Here is an 11637-nt window from a genome sequence, read left to right on the forward strand (position 1 = left end):
AGACAATTTCAGGGCAGCCCATGTTATTGAATAATCCAGAAGAATGCTCAAAAACTTTGGGAAAACAAATAAATAAGCAAAGGAATTTAGCCGAAGCTCAGACTCATCATGGTTTGGTCTTTTCAGTGCATGGTATTGATCAAGCATCAGAGATGATAATGGAACCTGGGAGTTTAGGAGACCTGCAGCTGGCCTGACAAGGAGTGGAAATACAAATTATTGTTGCTTCATTATCATGCAGTAGTATCTGCCAAAATGCCTCCTGAATGGACAAAACCTCATGGAGAAATCATAGGGTTCCCATTTAGAACTTCTTTTTTCTTTCAGATGAGTGAGTCTGTTTTTAATGATTGGAAAATAGGCACTATTGAAATATGAGAAGAATACAGATGGAACCCCCAAGCTGAGGGTAGACACTATGTTTTTTATTACAGCTTCAATAACCAGCAATGATACCGCTGTGCCTTTGATGTTTAGACCAATGTGGCAGGGACTAGCAAACTTGCATCCATAGCTGCTCTTTACTAGCATCATTGTCCCAGATGCCATTTTGCCAGAAAGTTTGGCACCTTTTAACACAATGTTTGTGATATATTATGGCTACTTTTATTTAGACTCTAGGAATGATATGGGCTCTAGAAGTAAAAATATAATGTTGTATACATGAAACTTATATAGTGTTATAAACCAATATTACCTCAATAAAAAATGATTTTTAAAAGATGTTCTCTTAGTCTGTTCAGGCTGCTATAACAAAAATACCATAGGTTGGGTAGCTTATAAACAACAGAAATTAATTCCTTATGGTTCTGAAGGCTGGGAAGTCCAAGATAAAGGCACCAGCAGGTTTGGTATTTGGTTAGAGCCTGCTTTCTGGCTGATAGATGGTCATTTTCTCGTGGTGTCCTCAAAGGTATGAGAGCATGATAGAGAGTTCTGGGGTCTCTTTTATAAGGGCACTAATCCCATTCATGAGTGCCCCCTCATGCCTTAATTTTTTCCCAAAGTCCTCACCTACTAATACCATCACACTGGGGGTTAGGTTCCAACATATGAATTTGGGGAGCTCTTTCAGTTTATAGCACATACCTTGAAGAGAAGAACTGAATTATGGAATCTCACAGCTAGGAGTATGATGTAAAGGAAATAACAGAGGGCTGGAAACCAGAAGGCATTCACAGAGATAGTTTAAGGAAGTCATTTAACATCTCTGTGTCTTAGTTTTTTCCTCTGTGCTGTGGGATCATTTCTTATAGATCATTTCTTTATTTTCTATATGGAAAAGCTTTATAAAGTTTCAAATATGAAATGAACATTAGCTGTTATTCGCAGTATACTCCTTAGAAAATAGCTAGGCAATCTTCCAGATTTTTCAGATTCAGAACCTAAGACTTAAAGAGCTGAAGAGACCTTCCCCAGGTCTCTCAGCCAGGAAAGAGCTAAGCAGATTACCATGACCTCCACTACCTCAGTGGTTGGGGGATGATCAGGCCCCAGGAGGAAGCAAAAGGAATGGACCCCTTGTGCTGAAGATTCTTGACTTCTACCTGAAAGTTGTGACTCTCTCTTAGTAAGGTTCCATCTTCTTTGAGCTCAAGTAGGTGTGGACCAGTGAGAAACGACCAAGGTCATACGACACTGTAACCCAGACTAGATGGGTTTCCTTGCCCTCTTGCCTGAGTTGAGAGAGAACAGGGTGACAGGTCTCTGTGCAAATACAGCTATTCCCTGTGATGGCAACAGTTGCTATGACCGTCTCCCCTGACCCTCATCTAATCTTGGCTGTACCTCTGCAGCCCTCCCATCTATCAGCAAAGGTCTGCACAGCCCTAGGGCAAGAATCAGAAACTTACATCACTGTGTAGCCTCCCCTTCACTTTTCCTCAGAAGGACTCTAAGTCTGTGGATCACAAGAGGCTCCTTTTCCAGGTCAATCCAAAACAAAATCCAAGACAAAAAGCACAGATATGTCAGGGTTTGGCCATGCTACCTGGATATGTCCAGTGTCTCACAAGGACAAGCATCCTTGATAAACCTGGGAAAGTCATTGGCAAGTGTGGCTTTGCAACTCAACCTTGTAGAAGTCAGTTACAGAGACTCAGAGGCTTAAAAGCACAGTGCAAGTAACTGTGACGTGCAGAATTATCTGCAGAAGCTCATCATTCTAGAAGCCGTAGCCTTGTCTCAATACTTTCTCCTTATTCTCCTTTCAGTCAGGGCCCACCAATTGTCCTTGACCTTATGAGACTAATCCAAACATGACTTTCTTTTTTTTTGTATATTTTTCCAGCAAGGAAAATAAGGGAAACTATAATGAAAGGAGAGGTCTAGAAAAAAAAATTATGTGTTTGTGTGTGTGTCTGTACACCTACATAGCAGCAGAAGTCTTCATTCAAATGAAGTTACAACTGGAACAGCAATAAATAAGATAGATAAAAATAGAACTGCTCAGTGAACACAAGGGTGGGGCTCAGAGACTGCTCATCCTCCTCTCCCCTTTGGAGGCTTCTTAGACATCTTTGCCCAACTCCAAATTCAGAAAACCAGTGATCCAGGTGAGCTCAGACCCCCTGGGTTCCTTGCCAATGTTAGGGTTTATTTTTAGTTGTGGGGCCAGGGCTGTGGCTGCTCCAGTCCTGCAGCCCTCACTAACCAGGCTTTGTGTTTCATTGCCATGTCTCAGTGGATCCAGGAAGCCCCAACATCTCCCCTTCCTCATTCGAAAGGCCTGGGAGTTGTGGCTTCCTGCAGAAGGAATAGTTGGGAAATTTTTCCCAGGTGACAGCAGTTGTGCTGCCCACAAACACCCTAAGGCTTTGTTTCCAGATTGGAGCTGTGAGCCTGTGGGAGGTGCAATGTGGGGCCTGGAGCTGGAGGGGCAGGTGAATGGCTCTGGCATGTGCTATGATACATTACACTCTCTCCTAGCCAACTATAACAAAAAGGTGATGCTACGGGCAATTTTTGTCATATACAGGGGAGTTCCTTATGTGTCCCTGGGCAAGGAGAAAAGCCACTGAGTTGGCAGGTGGTGTGGCATAGGAGATAGAGGCTTGGATTCAGAAACAGAAGTGTTGGATTCTTACCTGTGTTGTCCAGGGAAAGTCCACTTATTTCCCTAAGGGATCATTTATTTATCTGTGCAAGAAGATAGATTGGGTAATCCATACACTCTCTGTGGGCCTTAAATATTTTGAATATTTATTACTTTGTAATATCAAAAAATGAATTTCTACTAGCTAATAGCTTTGGCTAGGATTTGGTACAGAAGGTGGAACCTAGAAGAAGCATTATAAGAGATACCATTTATTGAGCATTTCCTATGGGCCAGAGCACTGTACATGTTCTCAGTTAGGGGCAGTGTGAGATAGGCATGGCATTTCCTTCTTTACAGATGAGAAAGGCTAAAATCGGTCGGTTTAGGTAACTTGCTCAAAGCACACTGCTAGAAAGTGAAAGAGTTAGAATTAAAAAGTGCTTGCTCTCCTATCCAACTTCCTGCAGAGTTAATCTGACATTAATACTTGCTGCCGATGAGCCACCTGTGCCCGTTGAAAGCTGACAGCTTTCACTTTTACCAGGAGTACCCTAAGATGATCTCACAGTATTTTCCTTGTTTACAAGAGGAGCAGGAAGAGGACAATTCTCTCTTCAGAAGGCAAAGTCTGAGAATGTTTTCTGATACCCAGTACAACCTCACTTGTGCTTTTCCCAGCCAGAGTTTTGAGTAACGCCCATGAGTTTGAACCTAATCTCTTTTCTTAACTCGAAAAAAGAAGAAACTTCAAAAGAAATTTTAGACAAGAGATCATCTTATCCTTGGCACTGAGGGAGCATAATTTGTAGGAGCCAAAAAATAAGGCAAGCAACATCTGAGTGTGCAATGCTGACCTCAGCTTTTTGACTATAAAGTCAACTCAGCTCTTTAGAGTCGCATAGAGCAAAGAACACATGCCCACCACGCCCTGTGTTCTAATTACTGAGAACATGCACCAGCAGGGAGGGGAGGAAGTGCAGGCAAGAGCCTGGTAGAGTGTCTGGCAGGAAGAGGTAGAAATCAACAAGTATGAAGCCTTAGCTTCCAACTGAGCCTACCAACCATAGCCACAGGGCAGATGGAGCATCACAGGTGTGTCATGAGTCCTTTGCCTAGACTCATTTCCCCAAATCTTTATTTCCACTTCCAATTCTTCAGTGCAAAGAATAAGAAAATTCTTTGCCTAGGCCAAATCTACTCCAGAAAAAGGAAATGAAGTTCCATATTCTTGATGTATAATTAGCACCTTATAATAATTATTACTATTATTTTTAATTTTTTAGAGTAGTTTTAAGTTCTGAACAAATTTGAGTGGAAAGTGCAGAGATTTCTCATATACCCCCTTCCCCTCCATATGCATAGCCTCCCTCACTATCAACATCCCACATCAGAGTGGTACATTTTTTACAATCAATGAATCTACATTGACACATCATGATCACCCAAAGTCCATAATTTAAATTAGGGTTCACTCTTGGTGATGTACATTCTACTAGTTTTGACAAATATATATACATATGTATCCACCATTATAATGTCGTACAGAATTGTTCCACTGTTCTAAAAATCCTCTGTGCTCTGCCTATTTAGTCCTCCCTCAAACCCTGAACTCTGACAACTGCTGATCTTTTTACTGTCTTCGAAGTTTTACCTTTTCCAGAATGTCATATAATTGGGATAAAACAGTATGTAGCCTTTCAGATTGACTTCTTTCACTTAGTAATAATGCATTTAAATTTACTCCATGTATTTTTATGACTTGTTAGCTCATTTCTTTTCAGTGCTGAATAATTTTCCATTATCTGTGTATGACAGTTTATTTTTCCATTCTTCCGCTGAAGGACATTTTGGTTGCTTCCAAGTTTTAGCAATTATAAATAAAGCTGCTATAAACATCCATGTGTAGTTTTTTTGTGTGAACATAAGTTTTCAAGCCATTTGGGTAAATATCAAGGCATGTGATCACTGAATCAGATAGTAAGAGCAAGTTTAGTTTTGTGACAAACTTCCAAACTGTCTTCCAAAGCATCTGTACCATTTTGCATTCCTACTAGCAATGAATGAGAGTCTCTGTTGCTCTACATCTTCGCCAGCATTTGATGTTTTCTGTATTCTGGATTTTGGCTATTCTAATAGGTATGTAGTAGCCATCTTATTACTTTTAATTTTGAATCACAAGTATAATTATTTTGTTTATATGTAGTTTTACATTAGTTATTTGATTAACGTTTGTCTTTGCCCTATATATTGCCTCTATTTTTGTTTATTTTGTCACTTATATGTCAAACAATGCCTTGGAAATAGTAGACTCTCAATGAATATTTAAATGAATGAATGACCAGCCTTATCAACTAATTTTGTAGGTGAGCTTTTACACAAGGATCCAGGTTTACTGAAGATAATGGAGAAAAATCTGACCTATTTACATCAAACCTGAGACACCAGTTCACCTGTCAGCTTCATTGTCAGAATTTAGCAGTGTCCACAGCCACAGTCAGAGGCATCTGGTCATCAATCTTTGTGGTTACTGGTTTAGGTAGTTGCCTTTTACATAGAATCTAAATTATTTAATCCAGTTTATCAATCATCAGACAAATATAGCTCTTTTCCTTTTTGCATTATCTAAGGAAACTTGGCTTCTTATTCAAGCATTTCTTCAGGGCTTCATGGATGTCTCTGTTTCTCAGGCTATAGATGATGGGATTGAACATGGGTGTCAGGACGGTATAGAGCAGAGAAAACCCTTTGTGCAAGAGTTGGGAAGAGTTGGCTGAGGGCACAAGGTATGTGGCAATCAGTGTCCCATAGAATACTATGACCACGGTGAGGTGGGAAGAGCAGGTAGAGAATGCCTTTCGTCGGCCAGTGCCAGAAGGAATTCTTAGGATAGCAGCAAGAATGAAGGAATAGGAAGCTGTTATGAGGAGAAATGGGATCAGAGTCACTGCAGAAGAGGTGGCATAGGCAATGGTCTCAGTCAGTGAGGTGTCCATGCAGGAGAGATGGACTAGAGGTGTGAAGTCACAAAAGAAGTGATCAATTTCATTGGGTCCACAGAAGGTTAGTCTAGACAGTAGGACCACAGTAATTGCTGTGAGAAGGAAGCAGCAGAGCCAAGAGCCGGCAGCCAACCTAATGCAGAAGGGGCCAGTCATGAGGATGGGATAGTGCAGAGGTTGGCAGATGGCCAGGTAGCGGTCATAGGACATCACAGCAAGCAAAAGGCACTCTGTTGCAGCCAGGGATCCAAAGAAGTAGAACTGTGCCAGGCAGCCAGCCACAGAGATAGTCTTCTGTTTGGCTAGTATAATCAGCAACATCTTGGGGACAATATTGGAGGTATACCAGATCTCCAGAAAGGACAAGTTCACCAGGAAGAAGTACATGGGGGTGTGGAGGTGATGGCTGAATAAAACTAGCAGGACAATAAGAATGTTTCCAGAAACAACTAAAATGTAGAAAACTAAAAACATCATAAAGAGGAAAATATTTACCTCTTGGATGGAAGAGAATCCCCTAAGCACAAATTCCACTATTGTCTGGTTTTTCCAGAGCAAGGTCACCATGGCTTGGCCTCCCTGAGCACTCAGGGATAGAACACACAAAAGGCAGAAAGTTCTAGCTCACACATAGAGCACAGACTGACAATGGATGATTTTCATTCCCACTCAGGTTTTGGAAGGTTTTTTTTAATTTTCATGAAGGAATATCTTCTTTTTTGTTTCAAGACCTGAAATGGGAAAGACAAGAATTTGCAATAAAAACTTGTGACTACTTCAATCCTCCCTTCTTATCAGGAGCAATGTCAGGATTTGGGAAAAGCAGGAAATGGGAGAAAGGGGAAGAAAAGTACAAAAGGGAGGAAGGACCCAAAAAAAATGAAGAAGGAGAAAGAGGAGGTGGGGGAGGAAGGGAAGGAGAAAAAGAAGAAGAAGAAAGAAGAAGAAGAAGAAGAAGAAGAAGAAGAAGAAGAAGAAGAAGAAGAAGAAGAAGAAGAAGAAGAAGAAGAAGAAGAAGAAGAAGAAGAAGAAGAAGAAGAAGAAGAAGAAGAAGAAGAAGAAGAAGAAGAAGAAGGGGAAGGGGAAGGAGAAGGAGAAGGAGAAGGAGAAGAAGGAGAAGAGAAGAAGGAGAAGGAGGAGAAGAGAAGAAGGAGAAGAAGGAGAAGAAGGAGGAGGAGGAGAAAAGAAAGTGAATCACCTGCTCTATGCTCATCTTGAATATGCTATGGTAGCCTGGGGAGTTATGGAAAGAAAGGAAGAAGATCTAAAAGCAAGGTGGGCACATTCCAGACGGTTTGTGAACTCTCAGACAGAACCTAGAGATACAAATGCCTGGGATCCTCCCTTTCATACCCAAGCACTGTTTATCTTTAGGGAGATAGCCCTTATCATATCTATTATCTATTCTTTTCTTTTCATCTTCTTAGTGAATTGAAAGGTAAGTTTCTTATTTCTGTTTTGTTTTCCACAGTGCTAGCCAGAGAAAAGTTGTAACTGTGAGGTTTGAGATTCTTTGATTCTGAGGTCAGTGCCCATGCTGGTGTAATTCAAAGGCAAGAATGCTTTCTTTTGAAATTTTAAATAGATAAAATCAAAACCAAGCCATTAAAATTTTTTAAATCTGGAGCTGCAGTAAATGAGAAAAGAAGATTCAGAACCAGGTAGCAAAAGCACTTTGTGCAACCAACCAAGTGAATATAGGATAGCCGCAGGTTCTTTTGAGTGTGATAAGGAAGCCCACGTTTCTTTCTCAATTCTATCTCAGTCCAGACCATTCTCTTCACCACAAAGTGTAGGACAGTTGGAGAACTTGCTCCAAAAGCACTGCCGTCCACAGATACAGTTCTAGGCTGAAACCATTTTAGTATTCTCAACCCACGTGCAGATATAGAAAACTCTGTGGGAGTATAATAATGAGGTAGTTATTACAAGTGACCAGGGAGACCTAAACAAAGCCTGGGGCTCTGCTCTATGAGTCAGACTTTGGACAAGTTGTTTAACTTCCCTGAGACACAGTTTCTCATCTGTAAAATGGGATACAGAGTGGGAGAAGAACTTAACATGTGCTTAGTATGTACAAAAACAATACACGTACAAAGATTGGGAAATCACTGGCTATTCAGGGCTGCTAACATTACTCACGTTTACCAAGAAATTGCCTTACTTTGAAGGGGCACTGGCAACAAACCCCAGTGTCTTTTGCTGTATCTTGTAGTGCGTGTGCCTGTAATTGTGTGAGTAGTTAAGGTCTTCCTGCAATCTCTTATACGGTCTTCAATACATTAATCCCATTTTAAAACTGACCCATTGCCTAGATATCATTCTGTGGAGCCCTAGTTCCAGCTTTCCAAAGGGGCCCATAGACTAATCCAGAATCTGTGCTGATCGGCAGTCCTGGTGCCCAGAGAATGCCCAGCAATTGATGATTCAGACTGAGACCATTGAGCGGAGCAGGGGGAAGGCACAAATAGAGGACTTCTCTTCATCCACTGCAAAGCACAAATACCAATCTGAGATCTCAGAGAGAGGGCTTCAGTTCTGGCAGAGTACAGCCAAACTCTTGGCTGCTGCCGCTGTTGCTGCTAATGATGGTGATAGTATTTGATCCCAGGCACTGTTCTAAGTGCTGAAAATACATAACTCACGTAATCATCACAACAACCCCATGTCATGGTTATTCTTATTATCCTTACTTTCCAGATGGAGTCACGGAGAAACTAAATAACTTAACCATGGTCATCAGCTAGAAAGTGACACAGATGAGATTCAGACTTGCTCTGGATCCCTCACTCCTAACCGCTAACACTGCCTCTCATGGGGCTTGGGTATGTAGGCTAGTTTGCGTTATCTCACAGATGTAGGAAGAGAAATGGTTCCAGAAGGCAGACTTTCATCTGAGTTTTAACTCAGGGCAAGTGAGATTTGTTTTGTTGGTTGATGAGGCAACAATCCCATAAAGGGTCACAAACTTTGACAACCTTTTCTACTAGTCTTGCTTTCACACTACTACTTTTATGTCCTTTCTTTATAATCTTAAAAAAAAAAATCAGGTCAGCCCATTATCTCAAAAAACAAACAAAAACCAAAAAACCCAGAAAACAACTAACTAACACTTTCTGGGTATGGGCACATGGAATTACTACTTTCTCTCTACCAGGCAATTGTAAGGCAGTTGTTGCTACCAGGCACTTGTACCTTGATGCAGTGTGAGAAAAGGCATTTTATAACCTTCAAGGAAAGAGAAACTCTGTTACAGGTCTGTGCAGAGGAGGCTTTTGAGGGCAGCAGAGAGGAAAGTAATACTAACTACCCCTTCTCTGACCCTAGTATGTAGCCACTATCTCTCCCTCTTTCTCCTTAGCAGAAGTGAGGAAATTAAAAAGGATATTATTGAAAAAGCTAGAGATGTGGACGCTGTTAACATGCACCTACATTAAGTCTGCTCATGCATGCTGCTTGACTCTAGAGCTATAAGCCAAACCACATGGTATTTCTGTAATTCATGATGGCACAGAGCTGAGGCCAGAGTAAGTGCTCAGTAAATTGATGTGCTTTCTCCTCCTCCTCTCCTCTCCTCTTAATCTCTTTCTCTTCCACTCCCTGCTTCCTCCCAATGATGCCAGCCCAGTTAGTGCTATCTATAGATAGATAAGTTCTTTTAGGAAGGCATCTACTTTCCTTCAATGAAGATGTTCAATAAGAACAACTTATGAAAACAATTAAAGGAGACTAAAGCACTGGAGAATTATTTGGATTTGATGATTTTTAACATTCCTTCTGTACTTGATTTTTTTCATAATTGGAAAGCATTCCATTCCCCCAGGACACACACACACACACCACACCACACACACACACACACACACACACACACACGAAGCAAGCTTGTGGGAAAGAGAAGAGGCTTATCACAAAGCAAAGTGAAAATACAAATACTCAGTGAATAATCACAGGTTTTGTAGCCTCCAGTAACAAAAAAACAAGGGAAGACATGAAGTGATTTAGGTGTTATCTGAAAGGGAGCCATTCTCTTAGCTGAATTCAGTGATCAATTAATTAACCAATCAATTCAGCCAACATTTGACTTACTGATGAGAGTTGTTGATTCTTGCCAGCTGATGGTTAATTCAGGTGAACAGCTGGAAAACCAGACAGGCAAATATTCTGATTTTGTCACTAAACTGGTAATTGATTTAGTATGCTAGGTAATTGTACCCTGTCCTCATCTAGCAAAGCACAGATTAAAACAGTAAAAACTAATGTGCACACAAGCGGAATAGGTAAACATTACCTGTCAGTGCCTCAGAGGGGTCTATATCAACTTTGGGGATCCAGGCCACAGAGACAATGCATGTCCATCTCCCTTGATTCAGAGAACTGGGATAGACATCTGTAATCCTTCTTTTATACAAAAATACATCTCCCTGTGCACTTGACATAAGTGAGGTCTGATCTGTCTTTCTGCGTGACCTTTAGGAGGCTGGTAGAGTTTTGGCCCCTCTCCTAACCTCCCTCCTCTATGTAAACTTGAGTCCCTCTGTGGGCAAAGCCGTAATCTCCCCTGATATTGGTGCTCATGGGCATTTCCCAAATGACATTTGTGGGGAATTGTTATTTTGAAAATTAGAGGAAATCTCTTTTTTTCCTTGCTTTGTCTTAGGCTTCTACTTTAATAATGATTCTTTGTGTGTGTATATATATATATGTATATATTTGCATTTATATATTTACCTTTATAAAGAGCTCTAATTTAATAATTGAAAATGCATGATTATGTTATACTTTGGGGGAATAAATTAAAATAATATATTGAAGGAAATATTCAATTTTTTCCATCCTCAGGAAGAAAAATTAGTGTGCATATCCTTACTATGTACATTTGGTAGAAAACTGAAACAAATGTCCATGATAGCAAACATTTATTGTCAAAGCCATTGATTAGGATTCTAAAGAACTTGTGTCCTCCTGGAATCTTGTTATGGATTAAAAATAGTAACTGAGGCTAGTCTTGTTCTAGGAAATGAAAGTCTGTGACTTGCAACCTTGTAGAATTTGAGTTATCATTTTCTGATAGGCATTAACAGGAGAAATATTTGCTCAAGCTAACAAGTTAATATAGCTATCCAACAAGTGTAACAAATGAAACAGTAATAAAATAATCAATGAACTGAAACAACCTCATTTGTTCTTTAGAATGAAGTATTTTTTCTATGAACTAGTACCCAGGTTTCCAGAAGCCTTGGTATGTGTCACTATTTTAACTCACAAGTGACAGGTATCTGAATACATGAGGTGTTTGGGTAGGATGTCTTTATTGAAATCTACTAAGTGACCAATGGATGCCAGGCATTGGGCTAAGCCTGTACTATCATCTGTAATCCTTATAGCCCCTCTGCAAATTGCCTGTTTTATGCATGTGGAAATCCATGCTTTCAGAGATGAAATGCCTTGTTCAAAATTACCCAGGTAGAAGAATGTGAAGGAACTGAGGCTGGACTGAAAGCTCCATGAAGATAGAGCATGTCTCATTTAGTCACTACTGTATCTACCTCAGAGCCTATGTTAAGTTTTTTTTGAATAAATAGTTATAGTAAGATTTTA

The 11637-nt window shown here is 40.4% G+C and overlaps 1 protein-coding gene across 1 annotated transcript; it reads right to left on the reverse strand.

The window, feature by feature from the left end:
- Window positions 1-5655: 5655 nt before the first annotated feature.
- LOC102530398 (olfactory receptor 11A1-like) lies at window positions 5656-6603 on the reverse strand. The gene has a single exon (XM_006197505.2). It carries the CDS (start codon window positions 6601-6603, stop codon window positions 5656-5658), a length of 948 nt encoding a protein of 315 aa, XP_006197567.2.
- Window positions 6604-11637: the final 5034 nt, after the last annotated feature.

Source organism: Vicugna pacos, chromosome 9, assembly GCF_048564905.1.
Source record: "Vicugna pacos chromosome 9, VicPac4, whole genome shotgun sequence".
NCBI lineage: Eukaryota > Metazoa > Chordata > Mammalia > Artiodactyla > Camelidae > Vicugna > Vicugna pacos.

What these genes read in the sequence shown, in the direction of transcription:
- LOC102530398 (XM_006197505.2), bottom strand. Translation starts at nt 6,603, where the DNA reads ATGGTGACCTTGCTCTGGAAAAACCAGACAATAGTGGAATTTGTGCTT.